Source organism: Lacerta agilis, chromosome 14 (assembly GCF_009819535.1).
Source record: "Lacerta agilis isolate rLacAgi1 chromosome 14, rLacAgi1.pri, whole genome shotgun sequence".
Taxonomy (NCBI): Eukaryota; Metazoa; Chordata; class Lepidosauria; order Squamata; family Lacertidae; genus Lacerta; species Lacerta agilis.
In genome coordinates, this window is record NC_046325.1 from 13,497,680 (window position 1) to 13,525,316 (window position 27,637).

General features: G+C 42.3%; 2 protein-coding genes across 2 annotated transcripts; both read left to right on the forward strand.

Moving 5' to 3' along the window:
• The first annotated feature begins 4,183 nt into the window (after positions 1-4,183).
• LOC117057513 (lisH domain-containing protein C1711.05-like) lies at positions 4,184-9,590 on the forward strand. The gene is made up of 4 exons (XM_033168362.1): positions 4,184-4,206; positions 4,308-4,419; positions 7,534-7,853; positions 8,983-9,590. Exons 3-4 carry the CDS (start codon positions 7,553-7,555, stop codon positions 9,588-9,590), a joined length of 909 nt encoding a protein of 302 aa, XP_033024253.1. The 5' UTR covers positions 4,184-4,206; positions 4,308-4,419; positions 7,534-7,552.
• A 680-nt stretch (positions 9,591-10,270) lies between these two features.
• LOC117058429 (up-regulator of cell proliferation-like) lies at positions 10,271-23,368 on the forward strand. The gene is made up of 5 exons (XM_033169596.1): positions 10,271-10,388; positions 13,990-14,285; positions 15,342-15,413; positions 17,064-17,135; positions 17,958-23,368. The coding sequence occupies exons 1-5, from the start codon at positions 10,276-10,278 to the stop codon at positions 22,676-22,678; spliced, it is 5,274 nt and encodes a 1,757-aa protein (XP_033025487.1). The 5' UTR covers positions 10,271-10,275; the 3' UTR covers positions 22,679-23,368.
• Positions 23,369-27,637: the final 4,269 nt, after the last annotated feature.

Consider the following 27,637-nt stretch of genomic DNA (forward strand, 5'->3'; position numbering starts at 1 on the left):
CCAATTGCAGTCGTCAACAGGTTTTCCACACATATCAGCCAATCACCCTTCCCACCACCCTTCTGAGTAATACCCCTCCCCACTCTCTCACTATATATAAGGGTCTGGTGACTTCTGTTTCAGTGTACCGGTATCTGAAGAAGTGTGCATGCACACGAAAGCTCATACCAAGAACAAACTTAGTTGGTCTCTAAGGTGCTACTGGAAGGAATTTTTTAAATTTTTTATTTTGTTTTGACTATGGCAGACCTACTTGTAACTGGCCTATGCCTCTGTGTCTTTTTTCCAGCCCAGTCCAAGCTGAGAGCCTATTCTGCTCCACTAACTGATGACATCCCAGCTGGGGAGGGAGGGAGGCCTGCTTGCTTAGTTCAGCCTTCTGGTAGCATCTCTTTAGTCAAGCAAAGAGATATTTAACAGACTTGGCTGCCACTATTAACAAGGAGGCTGGTACGGCCACTTTTAGCAGTCTTTCCCCTATAGAATTCCATCAACTAGGAGCTTGGAGGGAATTCCAGAGATGACATCTAGAATATCCCCCCCCACACACACACACACCCCTTCTATAAGGACCATTTATTAACCATATCACCGATCAAATTGTTTGAAAATAGACTGTGGGAAAAGCTGGGGCGTCAGCCCTAGGGAAGAGAAGGTATGTCATTCCTGGGATATAGTTCAACAGGCAAGTGATCAGAGGTGGATTATTGCAGACTGCCTCCCCATTAATCCCTTGTCTGCAAGCACACTTTGAAGAAGGGGGAAATGATGGCTGTCCATGCTGATCCTCCTTTTGCTGCTGCCTGGGAAGAATTAATCCTCTGCTGGCTATATATTGTTATGACCTTTTGGGGGGGGGTAGGCTAAATGCCTGCCCCCTTCTAATTCGTGGATGCAAAGGCTGGAATAGCCAGTCAGCCTGGTAATGGCCCACAGCAGGAGTCCTTAAGGCAGAGTTTTCCAATGTGTTGTGACATGTTAGTGTGTCATGTGTCCATGCGCTCCTCCCGGGGCTAGAAGGGTTAGCTGAACCTCCGGTTTGCTAGTAAAAACTGAATTACTGTGTCATGAAATGATGCACGTCTAAAAAGTGTGTCACCAACCTGAAACGCTTGGAAAGCTCTGCCTTAAGGGAACTTGCGAGCCTCCCTCCCTGGATAGTTGGAAATATGAAAGGTCAGAGTTGAGTGATGTGAACCAGAAGCTGGAATAAACACCAATACTTCTGTTTTTTGTTTGGATCCAAGGCTGCAGCTATGGTAGAAACAAGACATTTTTGGGGTGTTAATGCTGTGAACCCCTCCGTCATAGGCTCAGGTTATATATGTGTGCATAAACAAATCATATATCCTAAAGACAGCACGGTGTCAGCTGTTCTCCATCCCTAAAACATGAACCCTGGCCCAGAACCCCTGGAATCCTGCACCGCTCGGAGATTGGGGTGGCATTCAACAATATCTTCTTCCCGCTGCTGCTTGCTCAACAGGTGAGCTCTTGATCGCCATGCCGACTCCAATGTTATTGCTGCTTATATCAGTGTGGAGCTGGCCTCAGGAAACTCTGTGGGCTTGCAAGTCCCATCCGTGCAGCAGTAGCTATGTCCAAACTAAACATTTTGCAGGTCCTCAAATTTGGGAGAAGGGTTGGCTCCGGACAACGAGCAGTTATTCATCTCTGCAGACAGGGAAACAATGGTGCAATTAAATACATCTCCTTAAATAAATTAAATTAAATCACCTCAGAACTCACTCCTCTGGGCTCTGTAGCAGATGGTGCCTCTCCCCATTTCAGTATCAACCCTGCCGGCAGGCCAGCTGCAAAGCCTCCCCCATCCCAATTCTCTCCCTCCCACCTGCATAAAGTGTCACCCAGAATAAAGACCTTATGGTGGTCTGGTTAACAGCATAGCTATATTGCAGCTAGGAAATCAACATCGTGCAAAACTGGCTCTTTTCTTGAAATTAAAACCATGTCCAAACACTTGTTAAAATATTCAAAAGCTTTTACTTGCAGAACACATAGCTTAAAAAAAAACATATGCAAAGTATTTACATTCGCATGCTTATCCAAGCATGGGCTTAATTTTTCTTAGCTGAAGATTACAGCTTCTTCCTTAAACATTCAAACAAACTGTCCTTCTCCCTTGCACTCAGCCTTCTGTCTATGACCCAGCCAGGCCATGCAGTTCCTTCTGAGAGGTTTCCACTTTCTCCTTCCAGCAGAACTCCTTACTGCTTCTTTGGGAGAACTTCAATTTCAATACTTCTTTCTGTCGCATACCGTATTGGCCTGAATATAAGCCTCACTTTGCCCCCAAATTCCGACCGTGAAAAGTGCGGCTTATATTCGTGCAGCGCCTGCCCCGTGCGTAGTCCTCTCCCCCAAGGCCGGGAAGGGAGAGAGCAAGGAAGGGGAAAGGCTGCCAGCAACACAGTCCCTCCCCCCCCCCAGTATGCAGCCAGGAGCAGTGAGGAATGGAGCGGCTTATATTTGGGTATTCCCCCCACCTCCAATTTTAAAGGTGTGGCTTATATTCAGGCCAATACGGTACATTCACAGAGAAACATTTGCTCTCCTCTACTGCATTTAGAGAGAGAGTTTTCCAACCCAGTCTCTTCTTCAGTGTTCATGGAGATGTAGCCATTGCAGTCGCACACCAAACAAAATGGAGAGGGTAATAAGATGCCTCCTATGTGACCAAAGTTGAATAATTACACATGCTAAAGCTATTTTTGGTCATCTGTCTACTATCCCTTGCTTTTTCCTGTAGGACTAATTGCAGTTGTCAACAGTCGTCAACACATTTACCGTTCCCATTGAGCCAATCACCCATCTCCTACTACCCTTCTGAGAAATACCCCACCCCACCCTCACACTATATATAAGGGTCTGGTGACTTCTGTTTCAGTGTATTTGTAAAAGTGTGCATGCACATGAAAGCTTATACCCAGAACAAACTTAGTTGGTCTCTAAGGTACTACTGGACAATTTTTTTATTTTTTATTTTATTTTAATCACACAAGAGTTACTGGGGAGCATTCCAAAATTAAACACACACGGTAAAGCATTTAGGCATTCCCAATTTTGGTAAATTAAATCATTAAACGGGTCTCCTCTGGAGCAGAGAAGCATCCAGATGAATCCCAAATCTGCTTGCCAACTTCAATCTGCCCACCCACCCGCTCTCCCAAGCACTGAGTGAAGGAGGAGATGGGGGGGGGACGACACCCCTTGAGTCCATCCAGAGTTGTGCACAGCTCAGAAATCCAATTCAGCAGCTTATCCCAAATGATAATTTAATATGCAGAGCAAAATGGAAATAAAACCCTATACCAGAACACTGGTCTAATTGTCCATACACAAGCGAACATAGCAAAAAGCAGTTGTCATCTCTGGCGCTGTTGGCTTTGGGCAGCAGTTCTAGTTTGAGGGGGGTCAAGAGAGACAAAGAAGGTTGGAAATGGTGGAATTTTAAGAACCGGTAATCCAGGGATGTGGGTGGCAGTGTGGGTTAAACCACAGAGCCTAGGGCTTGCCGATCAGAAGGTCGGCGGTTCGAATCTCCACGATGGGGTGAGCTCCCGTTGCTCGGTCCCTGCTCCTGACAAACTAGCAGTTCGAAAGCACATCAAAAGTGCAAGTAGATAAATAGGTACCGCTACAGTGGGAAGGTAAATGGCGTTTCTGTGCGCTGCTCTGGTTCTCCAGAAGCGGCTTAGTCATGAAGGCCACATGACCCGGAAACTGTACGCTGGCTCCCTTGGCCAATAAAGAGAGATGAGTGCCGCAACCCCAGAGTCCTCTGCGACTGGACCTAATGGTCAGGGGTCCCTTTACCTTTACCTAATCCAGGTGGGTTTGATTGACAGGTGGCCATTGTTTATTTGGAGATCCAATCAAGGCCATTGCATATCGTGCCAAATCCTGGCCAATGCATTAACCTTCATTCAAGGTTCAAATTTGCTCAGCAGGAACCAAGTGGAACCAGTAAGACCACAGAAAAGGATTGCGACTGAAACAAATCACTCAGTTTATTGGTCTACAAGTTCACTGGTATTATGAAAGATTGTGGAATTTATAGATAGAAAAGAAAACAAGATACAGTATAGCAACTTACAGAAGATGAAATTTAAAGCAACTTAAAACAATTGGATATAATGTGTATAAACAACGGTATGAACTACTGTAATAAGTAACAAGGACAAAGTAAGCAATCAGTCAGAGGCAATAGCACAATCTCCTCCCAACTGCTCCCAGCCCATGTAGTCATAGAAACAGTTAACGTGTTTCTTTTTTTCTACCTTCAGTTTCGTTTCCTCTGTTCTCAAGTCTGGGGTAGTTTATAGGAAAAGCGAAAGCACAAAGCATAGACACTTAACTCGCAGGGGACGAATGCAGGCTCTGTGCTTTACATCTCACGTAAGTATATGCATTTAATTTTGATGATGATTTAGGTTGTCAACTATTTATATTTTTTACTGACTGTTCCTATTCCTTAACCTCTGCTTGCAATAAACGGAAAAAACATAGGTGGATTTTGTGTATGCTTGTGTGAAAGCAGGATAGCTAATGGAGTCTTATACGACTAATAATTCAGAGGTACAAAGTCAGCTCTCAGATAAAAGCCAATTCGAAAGCTAAAACAAGTAGCAATTGGAAAAATAAAAGTTTCCGGTAGCATTAAATACTCTGATAAACAAGAAGCCTTGCTCCTCGAGACGCAAGAAAATCAATGAAATTTTGTAGGAAGGAAGGGGGTGTAAATTTTAACAAATGTATTTCAGTGCAATCCTAAATTAGCACAACAAACTTTAGAACACGAATATTTAATGTTCATCAGAGCATTGTGTTTTGGTGTCCCCAAGTTTTTTGTACAACAATTATGTGTACATATACATTTTCAATACTTTTATTGTCAACCCCCCTTGCCAAATTAAGGTTGGATTCATTTTTGCAGTGTAGTTGGGCTTCCTTTGAATGTTGAACATTTTTGTGGAAAACTTGAGATTTTGTGCTCCTTTAAAAGCAATCTTAAAGCTGCAGATAAGCTTTATATTTGGTTTAAAAAATAAATAAATTCAGGATTGGCATATTATTTTGAATATATTATAAATATTGGAGATTGCCCCCCCAAAAAAGGTTGCACACAATCTCTAAGCCTTGAATAAATGCATAACAGGCAGATACCAACACATGCAGCTTCTCAATGCTGTGCTGGAAGAGCAGAACCTGCTGAATTTCTACCCGTCACTTAGCTTCTAAAGGCACAGAACCCCCACCAGAAAGGAAGGTGGTGATCTTAATCTATTCACACTACTTGTAGCTTTTGTTGCAACTAATCTATACTGCTAGACAGGAACAACAGGGCAGGAAAACACTCATTTGTGAATGCTCATTCAGTCAGATTTCTTATATCCTGCTAGTGGCAGGCCCCATCTTGAATAAATAAATGCTCAGGATGGGGAAATAGTTCAATCAGCATTTACTGGACCCAAAGAAGAAGAAGAAGAAGAAGAAGAAGAAGAAGAAGAAGAGTCTTTATTTGCATCAGCCTCTAGCCATAGCAATGAAATAAAATGTACTGAAGATAGAGGTTTAAAAGGGGAACCAAGGACTTGCTGGTACTGTATACAGTAATCCTAATATTCGCAACCAGATTCAGGTTTCGTTTTTGGAATAATAAATTTTCAGAGTATTTTTTTTACAGTTATATCAAAAATTACTGATTTGGTTATACTATTAGAAATACATAGATAATTATGAAATTATTGTGAGGTTTAATAAGTTAACTGTTTATATTTGGACAACTTTTCTGCTGTACTTTATTGAAAGGAGAAAAACGAACATTTCCTTAATAACAATTTAAACAAAGTATTTAAAACAATAACATTACAGCTTATGTATCCATGTTTGTTAACTGATGTGGTTAAACTTGTTGTTGTTGTTGTTTTTAAACTTATTCTGAGTTTTAGTACACATTTTAGGTTTTCTCCTCCAGGGGGAGAATATTGTGATAAATCTCAGGCTATACACACAAATGTAATGGAATCTCAGAGGGGCTGTATCTCCTACCAGCCAGAGGCTGGCCTTCTTTTTCCGGGGGTGGGGGGAATACAGTTAGTAGGCCTAGGCTGGAACAGGCTTGCAGAAAGAACAGGCCAAGGAGAAATAGGCTGGTGGAAAGCTGGAAAAGGGGAACCAAGGACTGAAGCAGAGAATTCCTGCTGCAGGACTGAAGCTCCAGGTAGAGACTTTATTGTTTGGACAATGACAGGCAACCCGTGGGAAGAAGGGCCTGGAACCTGTGAACTCTTATTAGTTGACTGGCAAGCACTTCAAGGTCTCGCCAAGGACTTACAGATCCCAGTTACTAATTCCTCCACCATCACCACCCCTTTGGATTTGCTTCTACATTCAGGTGCCTGTTCTGTAGTTAAGTGTTAGTGCAGTTGTTGGAACCCAGTAGGATTGGGAAAAGGTTGCACTTGCCTCAAGTCTGAGCTGCACAGACATGCAACTGACAATTATTCCACAAAGACCCCAAGACTTGTGGAGTATTCTGCTCACAAGGTTACACTTTCAATTTTATTGCTTCACACTTAGCTACTTGTGCAGATCTATTCCACTCCAAATGATCTATTCATTGAACCGCTTGGAACTTAGCTTTTAAGAGGTAAGGGATTGATTCTGTGTATATAAATTTGCAAAGGAACCATGGGATTAAGGTTTCCCCCTCAACTGTATGTTTATTTTATAACATTTTTCCTGTGAAGAAAAGGCATGTTATCTCTGCAGACACAAATTCACACTTTTGAGAACTGCAAAAACAAGCATCTATGATGTTATCTTCTGCCTCGAATAATCTTACAGGAACGTCTGGAAGAGTATAACATTGTGAATGGATTAATGGAATTCATTTACCAAAAAATGTAAACATTGCATATAAAGCTTCATGCTACATAATTAAAAACAAATCCTTGTTTCCTGATGAATACTATAATGTAACTTAAATAGAAAACTATCTTTAGAAAGATTTTTCTTCAAAAAGCATTTTATTTTTAAAAAACTAATTTAAATCAAAAAATCTTATTTATTTATTTAATCATTGATTTCTTTAACTATCTTACTTTTAAAAGACATCTGAAGGCAGCCGTGTTTAGGGAAGTTTTTAATGTTTAATGCTATATTGTGTTTATAATATTCGGTTGAGAGCCACCCAGAGTTAGTGGCTGGGGAAACCCAACCAGATGGGCAGGGTATAAATAAATTATTATTATTATTATTATTATTATTATTATTATTATTATTATTATTATTATCCACCCTGCACAGTAGCAATGGTTGAGCGACATGGCATGGACAATAATAGAGGGGTAATAACCTCATCCCTCAAATCTAGCATATAGGCACTGCCTCTGTTGAATTACAGATTTGTAGGACATTTGCTGGATCAATTACACCAAATGCTTAGAGAGCCCTCTTGAAATGCTATTTATATAAAGACAGTGTTTGTTCATTCTTCAACAATTTTAGGGCTACATGTTTGGAAGCCATGGCATTTTCCGATAGAAAGCCTTCTGAAATTATATGGAGTGCTAGAAGGAAATTAGCAGAAGATCTTCTTCTAATCGACTCAGAGCTGATCTTGGATGTGGCAGATTCCCACCTGCTCCTCACACAGGGGGAGTTCTTCTCCCTGAGTGAAATAAAGGATCCCCAAGCATTTGTGGAATGCCTGATCAAGTTAGTGCTGGGAAAAGGAGAATCAACGCAGGAACTTTTCTTGGACTGCCTGGAAAACCTGAGGCACGCCTTCCCAAGCCTTCAGCCCATTTCTGAATATGTAGAAGATGGTGAGTAACACTTTTTAAAACCTGGAGGTGCTTTCTGTTTTTCCTAAGCGTTAAATTCTCACCTGCAGCAGCACCAAATTCTCGCTCTATGCCTTGAAGTCCTCTTGCGTCTTGAATTTGGTCCAAGGCTGTTAGTGCTGCTTTTATGCTTACATGATTATAAGTTTGGGGGACCTTCCCCACACCCTAGAAATGAATAAAAGTTAAGATTTTGATTATTTGGGATGTGAAGGGACAAATATAAGTTGCATAGGAATTCCTGAGCTAACTTATGCAAAACGGCCTGGCCAAGCTAGGGCCTTTAAGAAACAATACAGGGTGATTGAGGGCCTTTGGCAATGCAAGAAAACTCCTTCCTCTCACCCCAGGTATGAACACAGATTTGGGATTTGGAAGGTTGCCAGGATAACTGTGTGTGGTTTGGTTTGGTTTGGTTTGGTTTTCAAGCTCTGTTATGGCAATGAGTTTCTCTGCCAGCTGACCTGTGCTGGGAAAAGGCAAGGGGAAGGCAAGCCTGATAGTTCTCCAGAACCTCTCAGATGCTTTTGATTTTGCTTCAACACAAGGTGGATTTCATTTAAATTAAATCGATTTAAACCACTAATCAGTAAGACTTGATTTAAATCATTTTTTTACAGAAAGACTCATTCTTGCTAGTATAATCTTAATATTTACAACCAGATGAAGGTTTCATTTTTGGAATAATACATTTTCAGAGTAGTTTTACAGTTATATAAAAAATAACTGATGTGGTTAAACATTTTTTTAAAAAACTTAGACTGAGTTTTAGCACACATGAAAAACTTAAAACAAATCCTTATTTCCTGATGAATAGCCATTGGACTATAATGCAACTTGAATAGGAAACTATCTTTAGAAAGATTTTTCCTCCAAAAGCATTTTATTTTAAAAATCAAATTTAAATTTAAAAATTTGAATTCTTTTTTTTTTTAAATCATTGGTTTTTATCCACCCTGCTTCAACAGGAGTCAGTGGGCATCACCTTCAGATAATTGTAAAAGGAAGGAAATTGAATTTGTAATAACTAAGTATTGAGCCGCCGCCGCCCCCCAAAAAACCTGACCTTTTCGTTTAGTTATTTGTTTGTTTTTTCATCTGATGCTTTCAGATCACTTGAATCTCAGGAATGACCTTCAGGTCCCAGACTCTGTTGAATTTTCAGGGGAAAGAAGTAGATCCAAGAGCATGGATCTGGCTAGATCTGGAAACCAGGATGCTCCCCAGTCCCAAGAGGGCGTAGGAGAGGTTGAGACTAGACATTCTCCTGTATCCTCAGAGGCAGGAAGTGGATCTCAGAGCCCAGATGATACTATTATGCTTCCAGGGAGTGCAAGCAGCACTGAGGACCAAGATGCCAATCTTCTGCTCTCCAGCAAAGAAAGAGAAGTCAAGACTCCAGATGCCCTGGATGTAGCTGAGAACCCCATTGGCGCTGCCGTGTGCACAGAGAACGGAGGTAGAGATGAGGATCTAGAGAGCTCTGCATCTCCGCGGGTAGGAAGTGGGGCTGAGAGCAAAGGAAGTGGAGCCAGCGATGGGAACTGTGACAAATCTGAAGGTACAGGAAATGGAGCGCAAATTCCTGACATCTCTGCATCAAAGGGAGAAGAAGAGGGAGCCCGACAACTGGATGGCTCCAAGAGAAAAAGGACAAGCAAGTCTCCCACGAGAAGGGAAAGATCTGAGAAAGCAAAAGGTGGTATGTATCAACAATAAAGGAAACACTAGATGGGATGAGTTGTTGCTCAGTAGGCCAAAGCCCCAGTTGTAATAAATCGAAGACTTCCCATAGCAAAAGTGAATTTTTAGGAAAGTCACTTAAAACAACTGGATATCTAAATCTGACTCCAGTGCAGCATATACTTTGTGTGCAGCTTCTGTTTCCTTGCTGTAAACCACTTTAGTAGTGGTGTTTTGGGCTCAGAAATCTGGGGAGTAACAATCACACACAGCCAAATCTATACTTCTTAGAAGCAGAATAATTATATACACATGGATGTTTAATCTGCAGCACATCTACTGGCTGCAGAATCTTGGCTCTTGATGCAAAAACCTGGTATTAATTTTCTTTTTTCCTTGACATTACTCAGGTATAGATAAACCATATTTTGGCTCATAAGCCTTGCGCAGATGACCGTGAAGACCCTGGTTTCTGTGCGTTCATCCAAAAACAAAGAAAATATGTATGCATAGTGCCGATTCTCATTTCCCAGTTTTTATCTAGGCACTTAACAGCTTGTATGTGCATGAATATAAGGTTGGGGCCAGGGCCCGTGGGCCTGATCCTGATTCCCTCTACACATTCATCTTATGCAGATATCTAATTGAACAGGGTTACTGAAGATGTTTATTGGTACTTTCTTGATTTCTCTTCTTCCAAACCTCAGAGGATGTAGCCAGGATGCAGCTCATGAAAGCTATGCCTGGATTAACCCCATCTGAAAAGAAATCCCATTCCCGGAAGACAAAAGGGAGTCTGAAGGAGGATGTTCCTAATGAAACAGCCATCAAAGGGTAACGTCTATACTTAAATTATCATCAATATTTTGATTTGTAAAGTCAGAACATTGGGTGATTTACATGTCCTCTAGAGAACTGCTGTTATCTTCCCTCTTTTTGGTTCTGCCTCCATTAAGGTTGTAAATTTATTAGAAAAAATAATAAATCACAAGGGCATTAAACAGCCACTTGATCTGCAGAAACAGGCACCATCAAACCTTTCTGGCATTGAGGGCAAGCTGGTCCACTGGCTTGGGGTTTTTTGTTTTTGCAAATAGGTTGCTAATAAAGGGCTTGGAACCGGGCTGATTAAAAAGTTGGGACTTTATTTTAGAATTTGTTCTCTAGAGCTGCATTATTCAATCCCTTCAGTGTTGCTCTGAAAGATCTTTTACTTCTCCTGAACTTTCCTCTTCGGAGGCTCTGCTGTGTGTGTTACCACTCCCAATTGGGGTGATGACTTTGCCTGTCTCTCCATCCTGTCTGTTATTTTTCTGGTCTGAAAAGATTCAGGATCATCTTAAGGTGGCTCTTGGTTAAGGGGGAGTGACTAAGCAGAGACTTGGTGTGGGATCCACTTTGAAATCAGTCTCGAGTAATCATGAGTCCCTTGTTTTCTCCCCTTGAGGCTGAGCGTGTACAATGGTACCTCTAGTTATGGACTCGATCCATTCGGGGGTGCCGTTCGCACCCAGAAAATTCCATAACTAGACTGCCGCTTCCGCGATAGAACACTTCTGCACACGCACATGCTGCGAAACCCAAAAGTATACTCTTCCAGGTTTCCCACGTTCGCAAGCCGAAAAGACGCAACATGAACCTAACGCAACACAAGGTGTGACTGTACTGAACTTCTCTTACTTGCTTAGAAGGTGCAGATAAAATAGGAGGCTACCAAAAACCAAGAAAATAATGTCTTACTTAATGTATCGGGGAGGGGGACAGAAGGAAGCAATTCATTCCAAAGTGAATTCAGGATCAGGGGCCTAGGCTCACAACAACCCTGGAAAGTAGGTTAGGCTGATGGGTTCATAGTTCAGTGGATATTTAACCCCATGTAGTCATTCTTCCCCTAATGAAGTTAACTGTAGTGTGTACATGGCAGCAAACAATCTTGATATATGACTAGATTGGGACCAGAGATCTTAGGGTTTCTCCTATAACAGGGGTTCCCAAACTCTGACCTGTGGATTGACCAGCAGTCGTTCACAACCTTCATTAAGGTGGTCCATGGCATGTCCACGTGAAATATTCATAATTGATTTATAATAATGTTTAATTTATGCTTTTATATATTTTTTGTAAACTGTTGTGATATTGTTGGCATTCATCTGTCTCAAAATACAATGGAGTGCACCTCTGGGGGTGAAGCCCAACTGTGTGTTAGCAGCCAAAGTGATTAATGAAATATATTTATTTTTTATTGGATTTATATACCACCCTTCATCATAACATCCCAGGGTGGTTCGCAGAATAAAATACAGGATAAAACCAAGTAAACGAGTAAAACAAAACAGCAAAACAATAACACTCCCCTTCCCACAGACACATTTAAAAGGCTGTAGAATATTAATCAGCCAAAGGCCTGGTTAATATAAATATTTTTTTATAAATAAAAGAGACAGTGTGGCATACAGGTCAGAGTCATAAATAAAGGAAATAAAAGAAACAATAAAATTCCATTTTCATTTCATTTTCACTGGGGAAGAGGGTGGGGAGTTAAAAAAAACATTTTGACTTCTACTAAGGTTGGGAGAAAATAGCTGCCCGCTGCATTGAGGTAAGCTGGGACCCAAGGCAGAAAGGAACGCCTTAGGCCCTCCTTTGGCACCATCTTCCCCTGTGTCAGTTTTCATTTCTTAGTACAGAAAGTATTGATCTGATGTGTAGAGATCTTTCCTATTCTGATTAGTTCAGGAGTGTTCTAGAAGGTTTATTTCTATGTGAGAGAAACAGGAAGGTTTCTGATGTTTTGGTTATTTCTGCTGGGAAGCTGTGTTCAGCTGGTTTAAACACATTCTGTTGTGTTTCTGTCAAGGTCGAGCTGACTATAATAGTAAGGCCAGGAGGAGCCTGGCTCTCACTCTTGGTTTCTCTTTCTTTTTTCTCATATTCTGTTCTGTATGCTTAGTGTTAAGGTTAAGTCATCTTATAAGTTTGTAAGTTTTATATCAAGTGCTGCTGTGATGGGTGCGTTGGCACTTTTTCCTCTCAGTCCTTTGGGCCCGCTCTCACACAGATTAATTCCCCCCACCTCACTGAACAACCCTTTAACCAAAGGTTTTCCTCCCCTACCCTCTTAAAATTCTAGCCCAGAGTACCCTGTGGGGGACCTTTGTGAGGGGTAACTAGTAAGCTGGAGTCTCAGACAGATTATCTTTAAATAAACAATAAAAGATTTATTTAAGGCAAGATAGTATATAACACAAATGGATTAAATTTAGGTTACTTCAAGAATACAGTGCGATTTCACTTTAATTCATCCTCGGTTGTTTTTGCGTTATAGGTCTGGTTCCTTTATACGGTGATACTTTCTTTCAGTTCTCCACCCCCTTTAACACTCCTGCTCCTGAGGTACTTTAAGTAATAAACCAAAGGGCTCTCCGCACCCCCTCCCTTCATTGGTTTTGGGAGTTTCTTCTTTTCCTAAGGAGAATTTTTCCCCTCCAGGCTAGATTTGAGTCCTAAGTAGGCTGTTTCTTTCCAGCACCTACTTCTCCTGACTCAACCTCTACCTGCCTCCCAGTAAAATTCCGGTCTATTCCTCCTATAGGACAATCCACTCAGAGTGGAAGTTGATTTTCCAGAACCAACTCTTTCTCCTATTCACTCTTTATACCTCAACCTGTCTCCTAACCTGTCTCCCTCAATTCCAGCCCTCTTACTCCCTTAACTCCTAACCCCTTGACCAACTCTCTCCTCAAATCAAAATTTTAAACTCTCCCTCCTGGAACCACGGTCAATCAGAGGCTGCCGTTCATTAACCATTTGCTGGCAGGAAAAGAAAACAAAATAAAAGAAACACTTGTTGATTCCTCCTGTCCAGCAAAATCAACTTTTTCATCACAGCTGCAACTGGATTTTTATGGACTGTGCCAATCCTGAATGTATTGGATTTGTGACCATTATGCTCATTTGCCTTCAGTAGCAGTAAAGCTCTGCTGGATGAAATACAATTGCCTCTGGTCTATTTTTTGGAAACACTGCTGTACGTCAAAACAAAATTAAAAATAAAAAAATCCTTGCTGCTCCCCCTTCCATGAGCGACAGTCAGTATCCAACCCAACATTCTTGAGAACATAGACTATTAACCTAAAAATGGATTAGATGGTTTAGTATGTAGTAGATACCCATAATGATAACGTCATTCCTAACCATGAGCGCAGATTCACTAGCAGCTAGGCAGACAGTTTGCCAGATCAGGCTGCAGTCCTCCCAGCCCCACTTCCCTGTGAAGGAAGAGCCATTGAATGCAATAAGATTTCATTCTGTGCAGAGACGGTGAGCATTGGATTGTTCGTTAATCAGCATGCATGAGTGAAAAGAGTTCCTTACTAGTTCTAATGTTTGTTTCCCTTTTTCCATTAATCAATAAAATACATTTATTCTACCACAGATCAATGGACTCCGTGGTGGTCTCTGGTGATGAGATAATCCGCAAAGCGAGAAAACAATTAATTGAAATCCTCCAGAAAGACCTAGAACTTGTTCTAGATGAGTTATTCTCCCAGTCCGTTATCACGGAGGAAGAATATGAGGCCTTAGACAAAACTGAGGAGGATTCCAAGAAGAAAATTCGGAAACTGCTGATAATGATACAAAAAATGGGAGAAATAGCCTGTGGCAAATTCCTGGAATGTTTAGAAATTGCGCTTCCAGGTTCAAATCAGGTTCTGCAAAATTCAGTACATGGTGAGTCTGTACAAAGCATTTTTCATCAGTTTCCTTTTCTGAGATCCTCAGGGAAGAGAAATGCCTTGCTGCGTGTTTTCCCAAATATGATCTATGAGATGGTGGAGCAGCACCTCTTAAGTAATTCCTTTTCGCAATTCTTCAGTGGTTCAGTGAACAAAGCACAAAGTATTCGCTCAACTGTTACGTTCTGTATACTCAGTACTCATTGGTCTGTGTTTCGTTTTGGAGCAGAGTTACCCCTTTAGTTCTTAAAAAAAAACTATTTTGTTTCTCCCCAGGCAGAATAATTTCTCTCTCTTGTAACCCTGTTTGGGCTACCTAGCCTTTGCATTCACTAGTTGAGTTTGCTATTAGACAAGAGAGATCATTTGGCAAGTGGAATCCCATGGATATTAGTAATCAGTAATGTCTTCATTTTACATTTTTGTTTTCACCATATGTCCCAAAGGCAGATGAACACAGGGGGGGGGGGACTTTCTCACCACCCCAGCTTCAGCAGGGGAGTTTCGAAACAGCAGTGGTTAGTGTATTCTTTAAAAGAGATGGTGTAGTGAAGTTAGGAAATCCTTGTATGTCAAACGTTGGTTCATGCAGGAGTGTGGCATTGTGGGAGAGGTAAAACTGCAGCCTTCTGGGGAATGGGTGTCTGGTCCCCTTAAAATGAACTCCCTGTCTCTAGGAGTGTGAGTTAATTGCATCCTGGCTTTGGAGCAGGAAGAGATGCTATCTGTTTTACTATGAAGAGTGAGAACCAGTTACAGCTGGGGCTGTAAAAGACACAGGAGGTTATCAAGTAATTTACAGCTTGGGCCTGGAGAGACTTGGGAATTTAGGGGACGCCTTTGTTCTCAAGGTCTCTGAGCCTAAACATGGAGAGCTTTTGCATTCAGATGGCCATTGTAGTCCTACGTCCACATTCCCAGTTAATGACATACTAACAAGTGGATTGTTGTGGTTTGCTTTAGAATTTTTGTTAACATGGCTTTTTGGACCAGGAATCGTAGAACTGTGCAGTTGGAAGGGAACTAATGTAGCTTATATTTTTCTCCCTAGAGCGTTTGCCTCCAGAGGAGAAGACTGAAAACCCAAGAGTATTGGGAGAGACAGAAGAAGCAGTTCCCAAAGGTATCTCTTTTTGTGATCAGGGGGGGGGGCGGCACACATTTGGTGGTTACTGGTTTCTTCAAAATAGGTCCTGCTGATCCCTGGTCTAATTCTCCTTTCCTTTCCATAAGCAAGCCAGGCAGGATGGGGCAGCCTGGGCTCTTCTGAAGGGAGAAAGATTCCTCCTACATCTGATGAAGTTTGGATAATAGTCTCCTGACCATACATTTAAAGCATATGGCTCCCCCCAAAGTATTCTGGGAATTGTAGTTTATTAAGGATGATGGGAGTTGTAACTGTGAGGGGGTATACTACAAATCCCAGGGTTCTCTGGGGGAGCAATAACTGCTAAAGCAGTATAGATAAGGCTTTAAATGTATGGTGTGGGTGTAACTTTCAAATCTCCTCTCCCAACCAGACTGAGGGTTGGGGGAAGAAAGATGATAACATGCCAAAAAATGGGTACGTCCTCATTGTCCATCTGGGTTCAGGCATCTGCTCTGCTGTTAAACGGTGCTGAAATAGCTCCTTCTCTGCTCCTGCTGTTTCCTCACTGCTGGAAAACAAGCTGTAGTCCAGCTTGCCTTGTTGCCTGAACCCAAACTTTCTCTTCAGACCCAACCATTAGTGATAAGCCAAAAACAAGCCTTGGCTTCTGCTTACGAATTGTTTTAAGAATTTACAATGCTTGGAGAGGAACAAACCATGAGCCTGTTTGGATGACGTGACAAGCCAGGCCATGGTTTGTTCCCCAGCAGGTGGGGGGGAGCAAAGTGTGGGAATGTTGAGGACAGGAGGAGAGGATATATTGATTAATATTATCCTTCCTCACTCACGCTAGTGAGCTTGTAGCAGAGCACATTCCCATGTACACAGCAGGGAGCTAGTTGATTGGATTTGTGAGAAGCACTTGAGTTAAGCAATCCAGCCTGGCTTGTCCAGATTGTATTTGTTCCTGGTAAATCCCCTTTTGTTCCTTCTTAAAAGCAGCAATGACACAACAGTCTTCTTTAAAAGTAATGATAAGGCTTACTCACATTCAGTCCACAGTGTGATCCTGAAGGCAGGCTTTAGCTTGTAGTTACAGTTACAGAGGAAAGTGTGGGTTCATCCTCTTGTGAGGGATGAGCCCATGTGCTGCTGGCTGAGAGTCAGCACACAGCAAAAGAGCATCAATACAGTACAACAGGAAGAGCATCGAGAGAAAAAAGGGAAAGATGGCTGCGTGAACAGCCCTTTTATAGAGTCTCCTAGGGTCACACCCATCTACCTCGTCACACACAAGGGGAGGATGCTCCAGACCAGGTGTGACAGGAAGTTATTTTGGTTGGAGCAACATTACCTTGTGTGTCTACTCTGGGCAAACAGGAAATGTTGTACTTGACTGCTTTTGTGATGTTACATCCCACACAAAGCACCCATGATTTCAGCAGGTTCACAATAAGCCATAATTTATTTTAACTATGGTTTCCATGTGACATGAACATGACCGTTGACTGCGTTTTCACACAACATTAAACCATAGTTCTTTTAAAATTTGCATGCTGTAACTATTAATTTGTTTCTGCGGTGGGCACTGGGAGGAGGAAAAAGGAAAAGGGAGGAACAATATGCCCAAACAGTAAATTATGGTTTAACATTACATGGTTAAAGGTTGGTATGTGTTTCCAGTCCCTTCAGGACAAGAGAAAGAAGATGAGCTTGAGTCAGAAGCAGAGCAAAAACAGAAACATCCTAGCAAAGGTAATTCTAGGTCTTTTGCACCTTAATTTTGTATCCTTCAACAGGGCAGGGTGGATAGCATCTTATCCAGGCATTCCCCAGTTATATCGGGTGTTTGCAGTCCATTGCCTTTAGTTTTCTTTCATTTGTTCAGAAAAAAACATCTTAATCTAGGTTACCCATTTTATGATGATTGCAGAATTTCATTTTTCTGGTTGCAGAATCTGGAAATCCTGCCACTTGGTTAATGCAGCTTTGGCTAATATGTTGCCCTTAAGGGAAGATGAAGTTTCTTCTTGAATGAAAATTTCTGTGTTAGGGTAAACTCGGTTTCATTATCAGATGACTAGCTTTATTGTTTGAAATGGTTTATTTACCATATCAGAAATATTATCATTCCCATGTGTTTTTTTCTCTGTGGGCCAGCCCACCAGCAGGTGCTGCCTTAGGCAGCGTGTGTGCTGTGGCAGGTAGCATTTTCAGTTTTGCCTTGGGTGGCAAAAGCTGACTTCTTTCAGTTTCTGCCACTGCCCTAGTAGCAGCTGCCTTCTTTCTTAATAAATACATGCAGTGTAAATACTGTAGCAATCCCTAGTATGCAAAAGAGAAATGTACCAGGGTGTGGGCAAATGCAGTAGGTAATAAAAAGATGCAGAGGATAAGAGCCAAAGTGCATGTGACATTACAAACATCGCTTGCAGTTGCATTGATCTTTTTTTTTTTAAGAGAGAGTCATGCAATCGCATTGTTAAATACAACATTAGAGAATTTGGCACTTAAACAGTAATCTTGGAGACACATGGGTGCAAAAAGAATAATACTTATTTTCTAATGATTCTGTAGAAGGAAGAAAAGCGCTTAAGAACATCATCGCTAAGTTGAAGTTTCGGAAGTATTCAAGCAAGAAACTTACCCTGAAAGAAATTCTGGAAATCAGTTCCGGAAATCTAAAAGACTGCAGCCCGTGTACACTGGGAGACTTGCCTTGGAATTTTCTGAAGAAGGTCTTGGCTTTGAATGTGACGGCCAGGAGCACAAGCCTTCAACGTGAAACACTGGACGATAAAGGAATGCCGTTAAAGGAGAAGGAAAAAAGGATTGATGAGAGAATCTTCTTTGACACCAAAACAGTTGAGATAGATTCTGTGAACCCCCTTGATGTCCTTTGTGCTGTTCTGTTTTGTTCTGACAGTTTCCTCCAACAGGAAATCCTCCTTAAAATGTCCATGTGCCAGTTTGCCCTGCCTTTGATTCTGCCTCCCCTCAAGACCTCCAAGTGCACCCTGATGCTCTGGGCCATGAGGGACATTGTGAAAAAATGGAGGCCCCATTCCTTGGCTGAAAGCAGAGGCTTTAGGGAGGACAGCCTGGTACTGACATCCATGCCGACTGTTTCCTTCGTACGGATGGGGAACTGTAACCTATCCAAGTCCAAAGTCCTCAATGAGTTCCTCAGCCCTTCCCAGCAGCATAATGATTTCTTTCTACACCGAGATATGGAAGGTGGGAACGTCCCTCGGGAAATTGCTGATGGGCTTATAGAGATTGCCTGGTATTTCCCAGGAGGACGGACGAACACAGATCTCTTCCCAGAGCCAGTTGCTGTTGCAAATCTCCGTGGAGATGTTGAGTCTCACTGGGTGCAGTTCAGCTTTTTAACGCAGGTCTCCTCAGCCGTCTTCATATTTGCTGATTGTATTGGCGAGAGAGAATATACTCTCTTGTCATCACTGAAGGACTTGTCAACTCAGTTCTACTTTATCTTGGAAGGTCGCAGTAGAAAATCTGATTGTACCTTGGAGTTCTTAAATAAACTGGCACCAGTGATTAAACTTGACAGTTCACATATATTGGTAAAGACTGCCACAACAAATAAAGCAGTATTTGTAGAACACCTTCGAGCTGCTGTTGGAAAAATAATAGCCTCAAATCCTAAGTGTGTAAGTATTGATAAGATGTGTACAACTGCCCATGAACTTACGATCCAGGTGGATGAAGACCACAAAGAATGTCAGGATGCCCTCAGATGTGCCACAGAAATTTCAGGAGAGATAAAAGATGTAGCAGTTTACAAGAAAGAAACACTGATACTCCAAGGTGATCTCTGGAAAAATCTGGCCAAATTGGAGAAAGAACTATGCAGAATGGAAAGACAAGGGGACATGCCTTCGGAAAAATACAGATCACAATTGAGAGGCAGATGGTTGGAATTGCGTAACCAGCAGAGTCAATGTGATCTCACCATTGGTTTGATTAATTTCATCAAGGGCATAAAACATTTGAAGGATGCAGAGAGGAATTACTTCTTGAAATGGATGAAATTCAACCTGGACCATATTGCTAGGGGAAATCTTTCCAAGTTACGTGCTGACTATAAAGAGAAATGCAAGAAATTGGGAGATGATGGGCGGAAGATTGCAGAGGTCGACCAGTTGATATCGTCCTCTTCCTTGGGAGTTGAGCATTTCATGCGTGAGCTGGGGCAGTTCTATGAGGCAGAATGCTCAATGGTTAGTGAGGGCAAAATAGCTAAAAACAAAAGGCAGTTTGCCCATTTCCCAAGCATTGCAGCTGAACTACTGCTGGAAGGGTTTCCCCTGGAGCTCATTGATGGTGATGCATCCAATATTCCCCTGCAGTGGATAACTGATGTTCTGAATAAACTCAATAACAAACTTAGGGGGCAATCCAAGATGATGGTGATAACTGTTCTGGGGGTGCAGAGCACTGGGAAATCCACCCTTCTGAACACCATGTTTGGCCTGCAGTTTGCTGTCAGCAGTGGGCGGTGCACACGAGGTGCCTTCATGACGCTTCTTAATGTCAGAGAGAATTTGGCTCAGGATCTTGGCTGTGACTTCATCCTGGTGATAGACACAGAGGGCTTGAAAGCCCCTGAACTGGCCAAACTGGAAGACAGCTACCAGCATGACAACGAGTTGGCCACTCTAGTGATTGGACTGAGCGACATCACCATTGTCAACATGGCCATGGAGAATGCCACTGAAATGAAGGACATCCTGCAAATTGTGACCCATGCCTTCCTCAGGATGGAGAGGATTGGGCAAAAACCCAACTGCCAGTTCGTTCATCAAAACGTCAGTGATGTTTCTGCACATGACCAAAACATGAGGGACCGGAAGCATCTTTTGGAACAGTTGAATGAAATGACCCAGGCTGCAGCAAAAATGGAAAAACTCAACAGGGATATCAAGTTTTCAGACATCATGGACTATGACCCAGAAATGCACAATTGGTACATCCCAGGGCTTTGGCATGGAGTCCCACCCATGGCCCCAGTTAACATGGGATACAGTGAAAAAGTCCTTGAATTAAAGAAGTACATATTTGAATTCATAAAGAACCGCTCATGTAAAATACCTCCCAAGGACATCCCTCAGTTTATTGAATGGGTGAAAAGTCTGTGGAATGCTGTGAAACACGAGAACTTCATCTTCAGTTTCCGAAACAGCCTCATAGCAGAAGCTTATAACCAGCTTTCCATGAAATATTCTGAATGGGACTGGCATTTTCGCAGAGAGATGCACCTCTGGGTATCTGAACAGGAAACATCAATACAGAATGTTTCTCCCGATGAATTTGATACACGCAGTTTGCAAAGTGAGCTTCACCAGAAGCTGCTGGCTGGAGAACAGCAGATTCTGGAGAATTTGAAGCAGTACTTTGAAAGCAGAGCAGCAAATCTGCATTTGGTAGAAAGGTACAGAGAAGATTTTGTCCGTAGTGCTCACAGCCTCAAGCAAGAACTTGAAAGTTATTCTTACAACAAATGTCAGGAAGCTGTTCGCATTAAAAAGGGGCTTCACAAGATTCACTCTCTAGAAACTGAATTCTTGAAAGTAATTGAAGGCAAGGTTGATGGGCTACTTAAAAAATGCCGGGAAAATGAAGATAGGTTTGAAGATCAAGAACTGGAAAAAGAGTTTGAAAGAATGTGGACAGAAACATTGTCAGAAATATCACCTGCTCCCTTAGAGAAACGACAAATATATGAAGAGGTTGAGTTATATTTGAGAAAGGAATTGTCACATCGAGGAAGTTCAGTCAATGTAAAAGTACAGAGAGCAAAATCTTTGATAAGCTACAGAATGAATGCTTTTCAAATGAAGTCTGAATATATAGATTCAACATTGTGGTACCGTATGAAACACTTGTTTGCTAAAAAGGAGCGTTTGCATGAGATAGAAGAGCTTGCTCACTCCTTGATGTTTAAATGCAGTTCATACATTTGTAAAAAAGTTGATTCCAAAGGAGACTATGATGATACATATTGTGGTGAACTTTTACAGTTTATCAATGAAACGCTTCAACAGTCTGATGCTCAGAAACTTCATATAACAGCATGCTTTGAAGTGGACCTAAAGCTTCACATTTTGGGGGAAGCAGCTCATGAATTTCAGAAGATGCACGAAGAGTTTATTAAGGAAAATGATCCCTATATACGCTTAGAGAAACTGAAGCCTCATTATTTCTCAATTTTCAGAGATCTTTATCTGGAAAAAGATGCCCAGCAAATCAGAGCCAAGGATTTTTGTGACCAGTGTCTCCATCCTGCCCTTGTGAGTTATATCAACAAAAGACTTGGGATAGAAATAGTAGATGATATTCTCAACAGTGCACAGTCCATTGGGTATGCCAGTCGGAGCTTCTTCCAGTTTACTGTCCTGAAGGAACTGTTGGAAGAGGGCAATGTCAACAATTATGTAGAATACATTGGGGCTTATGAAATGTTTGTCAAAAACTGGATCCAGGAACAAATTTTGGATTACTATGCAGAGAATGAGTGTCTGGAGAAACTGGAGAAAGAGATTCTCTCTGCGATAGTAAAGAAAATTGTAGAAACGCTGGAAAAATTAAAGCATCAAGATATTGAGACTGTCTCAGAATTTTTGGACAGTTTTTGCAGAGAAATGCAGAAGGAGTTGGTCATTTCTAAGGAAAGTCTGTTAGGGGTACAGTTTAAGAATGCAACTGATCCTGCACAGTTTTCTGCTTTTGTTGAAAACTTCCTTGCCGATTTGCAACAGCAAATATTATCTAAATATGATTTCCTGGATATCCAGTCTAAACTCTCCAAATTGCCTGTGAGCCCCCAGGATGAGATCTTCAAGCGGGTGTTTGGCTGTGGGAAGCAGTGTCCTTTTTGCAAAGTCCCCTGTGAAGCTGGAGGGAGTGCTCATCAAGAGCATTTTGCAACTGTCCATCGGCCTCAAGGACTGGGAAAGTACAGAAACATAGTGTCCGAAAAGCTTGTTTATGATATCTGTTCAACTTACGTGGCATCCAACACTCAGTTCAAAAACCAGGACACAAATTGGGAACTCTATCCATACAAAGATTATCGTGCATATTATCCAGACTGGTGCATCCAACCAGATCCCAGTATCAATTCTTCAGATTACTGGAAGTTTGTTTTGAACAAATACAACCATGATTTTGCCAGAGCATATGACGCTAAACCAGCTGATCTGCCAGCGGACTGGAAAAACATTACTGAAGAACAAGCACTGAAGGCCTTAAAGGACATTTATAATATGAAGTGAGCATTCTTATCTTGGCAGAAGAGAAACATGGATCTTCTTCTCATGAAAGCATTCCACAAATTATGCAAGTCTTAATAACGTAGAAACGGCCCCTTGAATGTTAAAATAGATCTCTTTGAAGGACCCCTAACACTGATAGATAGGAATGCAGAACCCTATTTGCCCTAAGTCCCTGGCTGGATGTCCATTTATTTCAGTGTACCTTACGTTTTGTGCCACATGTAGTGGAATGTTTTCAGCCAGTTGTGTCTACCTGTATCACTGTGTCCATCTTCCCCGTTCAGGAGCACATTTATCCCAATCTTGTTTTTCTTCTCTTTCCTGATGCCCTTAATCCGGAGCATATTATTTACCCTGAGCAGCAATCTTTCCTCTTCCCCTCCGTTGTATTAAAATACTGCTGCTAACTTGGAATTTGAAATTCACCAGGTGATGGCAGCAGTGCACCTCACCCCCAACGCAGGCTTGCTCATAGTGGGGGTTCTTCAGATGATAAGCTTGCTTCCCTTCCTGTTTATTATTATTACTCTCTCAGTTATCATGATAATTGTAATTCCCTATCTACTCTCATGTTTGGAAGAAAACTTTTGTCGGGTAGAATTTCTTTAGTAAGTTTTAGCCTTTAGGAATGGTGGAGTCTACCGATGCTGATTTTCACTTCTTTTTTGCAATGACATTTATAAAAATGATAGTAAATTATCGGGTCCAATTTCATGTAGTTGTCTACAGAAAAGCAATGTATTCTGTAATGCACTGCCTTGCAGTGAAAACAATAATAATAAATATAATATTTTTTAAAAAGTTCTACGCTTAAAAAAATCCATTAGTCTTCAACTTCCCTCTGGAAGAACAGACTGTTTTCAAGGAAATGCACAAGTCATTTTCATAGTGCCTTGATTGGTTGGGTGGTGTGGAAAAATTCAGGTTGGTTGATCTACTGATGCACCACTCCAGATCCTTCCAAGTCTCCCAGTTAAGGACATTTGTCTTCACTTCTAAGCAATACAGATGGGAGAGTTCAGAATTTTAAATGGACAAAGAAGCAAAAGGTTTAGAGATCTTTGAAATGCAGGCAGACATCATCCAGATGTAGAGAACTATCCCCTTTCAAACCGGGTTTAACCACATGGGCATTTAATGTGTATTTTAAGCTGGACGTGTCTCTGTTCTTTGGGTGTTGTCCTCTTGAGGTCTTACCAGTCCAACAATTTTTTTCCACTGTAAATTCTGTTCTTCCCAAATCAGTGAAAATCCAGTAAGGGAAGTGTATGAAATATAAAATTGTTGCCTGACTGTGAATATCACAGTGGGTGGGTGGCATCTGGTGACATTTTTTGTGCTGCCATTTATCACTCTACTGTCTAGGTCCATTTGTTTTAGTGTGAGCTACATATCATAGAATGTAGAGTTGGAAAGGACACCGAGGATCCTCTCGTCCAACCTATGCAGCTGTCCCACACAGGGATCACACCTGCACCATGCTCTTTACCAACTGAGCTATCCAGGCTCAGTTAGTATATGCTGACAAGTCCTCACTCCTGTCAGCAGTCGTGGCAGCATCCTGCACTAACTGCAGCCTCCAGATGAAGCGTGAAGGATGCCCCACATACATCATCATCATCAACAACAACAACAACATACTCATATTTCCAGAGCCATTCTGGGAGGCTCCCAACAGAATATTAAAAACACGATAAAACATCAAACATTAAAAACTTCCTTAAACAGGGCTGCCTTAAAGTGTCTTCTAAAAGTCAGTTTATTTCCTTGACACCTGATGGGAGGCCGTTCCACAGGGCAGGCACCACTACTGAGAAGGCCCTCTGCCTGGTTCCCTGTAACCTCACTTCTCGCAGAGTGTAGAGTGCATTGCAGTAACCCAGTCTTGAAGTAACCAATGCGTGAACTACTATGGCAAGGTTTTTCCGGTCCAGAAATGGCTGTAGCTGTTGAACCAGCCACAGCTGGCAGAAGGCATTTCCAGCCACTGAGGCTACCTGAGCTTCAGACCTGGATCAAGAAGCACCTCCAAACTGTGAACCTGCTGCTTCAGCATGAGTGCAACCCCATCCAGGGTAGGCAGCAGGCCAATTTCTCAGGCACAGGAGTTACTCACAGTGCCTCGGTCTTGCCAGGATTCAAGCTCGGCTTGTTTTCCCCCAACCATTTAACCACTGTGTCCAGGCAGTAACCCAGAGATGGAGCAGCCTCTTCTGGTTCAGATGTTATGGAGAAATAAAGCTGAGTGCCTTCAGCATACTGATGGCACCTCAGCCCAAAAATCCTAATGCCCACTCCAAGCAGCTTCATGTACATATTAAATAGCACTAGATATAAGATAGGGGCCCCTGTGGCACCCCATAGTGTAGCTGCCAGGGGGTCGAAATGCACTCTCTGGGCTTGGTCCTGAGGGTAGGCTTGGAACCATGGGAATACAGTGCCCCCGATTCCCATTCCCCTTGGAGGATATCACGGTTGATGGTATCAAAAGGCAGCAAGAGATCAAGAAGCAGGAGCAAGGTAGCACTTCTGCTGTGTCACTCTCTGCAAAGCTCATTCATCAGAGTGACCAAGGCCAATTCGGGGGCTCATCCACATTTCTGCTTGTGCCATGATTAAACAGTACAGGTCCAAGCAGTTTTCCACTTGACCAGCGCTTTCTAGGCATGGAGCCGAGTGGTTTCCCACTTGGCACACTCCTTCCAGAGGGCAAATCCCCTTTATGTAGCGATAGAACAAATAGCAATCCAGGGAAAAGTCAAATTTCCATTTGCTCCGGTTTGAACGCTAAGAAGAGGTTTTCCTCAGGGGAGAGCAGCAGGAGAAAAGAAAATGTGGATAAGCTCTCAGTTCTGTAGTCAGGACTGAACCCATATTGGAAAAGATCTACGTAATCTGTATCCTTCAAGAATGCTTGCAGCTGCCCCACTACAGCCCTCTCCACCACCTCCCCCCAAAAGGGGATATTTGTAACTTGCTGATAGTTGTTTCATTCCAAACCATTGCTGTCCTCAACTCTCGTGCTGGGGAATGCAAAAGAGACAGTGTCGACACCAGTGAGTATAGTTTGATTCATTTTGGAGGCTCTTGTCATTTATCTTAAATCATTTCAGTTATTATTATTGTTTATTGAATTTATATACCACCCTATACCTGGAGGTCTCAGGGTGGCTCACAGAACAAAATAAAAATAAAACCACAAAATAACAACCCAATAACGCCCCCACGCAGTGACAGTCCTTTCCCCTTAACTCATGTTGTTCCATGAGACGGCATTCCTTTTTCCTTACTCCTTTCCAGTGAGGGCAAGGAGCTTCTGTGCCTCATTCCTGCAGTTGATGGCTCTGAGGACATCGGCCGTCACCTGCACAGCATAATCCTCCAGGTAGAAACTCAGAAGGCGCTGGCTTAAGTCCACCACATCTGCCTTCTCCAGTGTCCCCAGGGGGATGTTGTCATAGCCCTCCCTGATAGGGAACTTGTGGAGCTTGAACTTGAATCTCTTGAGATCGTCCTCCTGCAAGTTCTCCAGTGTGGACATCAGGCAGTCTGCGATGGTCTTCTCCATTGCTCTGCAATGTCACCCCCAGCAGCAGAGAAAAGCAGGCACAAAACAAAAGAGAAGCTCAGCAACTGGACCTGGGAATGAGGCAGATCATTGGAAGATGCTGCCAACTTCCACAACTAGGAATGACACTGAGGGGGAGGGGGAGAGTTCGGCTGCTAGACGGAGCTGAAACGGGATAAAGTAGGTCAAATGACCTGTATTTCCACATTCTACTGCTACCTGACCATTCTAGCACTGGGAGAGCTGAGAAGCAGAATTCCCTTCATCAGCTCTGCAATGGGTGTTCCGATTATGCGCAATTTCACGTAAGTGCACAGTGTCTCGGAACGTAACCCCCACGCAAATCAGTTACTGCTTGTGTTTTTATTTGTTTGTTTGTTTCTTAGAATGTAACTCTGCAAGTAGGAAGTTTCTGGTTTTTAATGTCAGATGTTTTTCTGGGTTCTGTTATGTTTTGCTGGATGCTACCCAGAGTGGCTGGGGCAACCCATCCAGATTGGTGGAGCAAAAGTAATAAATTATTATTATTGGTCTTTACTTTGTCACTGGGGCTCTCTCCTATTGAAGTGTGTTCTGCCCCAGCTTTTTAATCTAGGCACCCAGCCATTTCCCTCTTGTTAATTACCCCCCCCACACACACACATGGGTCATAGGAATTAGTATATTTCCCCGTCTCCTTCAAGAAAAAGGCTTAATCCTTACCTGCCCTCCGCACCATGGCCTAAGTCAGTTCCCTGGAATGGTGTATGGGTCAGCGAGGAGCCACAATCACCTGGAAGGGAGAGAGAGAAAGAGGATATGAATGAAGCAAGCAGGAACTATAAGAAACTAATGGCTATGGGAGATGAGTTATTGGGAGCCCATGCCCTGGATTCCTGTGGCATGTCTAGATAGCTGAGTTCAGCCAAACTTTAAAAACCTAGGTGTTTTTAAAGATCTTGATCTGGCACCAAAGAACATGATGAAGCCGGGTCAGCTTGTCTAGGAAGGCTCATCCATGACATTACAAATGTTACTTTTTATTATTATTCTGCCATGTGTGTAGTGCTGTATCACCAGTTGCTCTGTGCCCCCTTGGGAGGGAGGTGGGATATAATTACTGTACAGGGAAAACTTGCTTACTTTGTACTGGGCATAGAATAGAGGAATTCATCTGACCTACATATAACTCTCCTGCAAGATACAGGTGAGTAGCCGTGTTGGTCTGCCATAGTCAAAACAAAATCGAAAATTCTTTCTAGTAGCACCTTAGAGACCAACTGAGTTTGTTCCTGGTATGAGCTTTCGTGTGCATGCACACTTCTTCTCCTGCAAGAGAAAAGGAAAGAGGCAGTCAAAGTGGGAATGTGACTGGGATGCCCTTTGCCACCCTGCCTCCCAACCTACGGTCC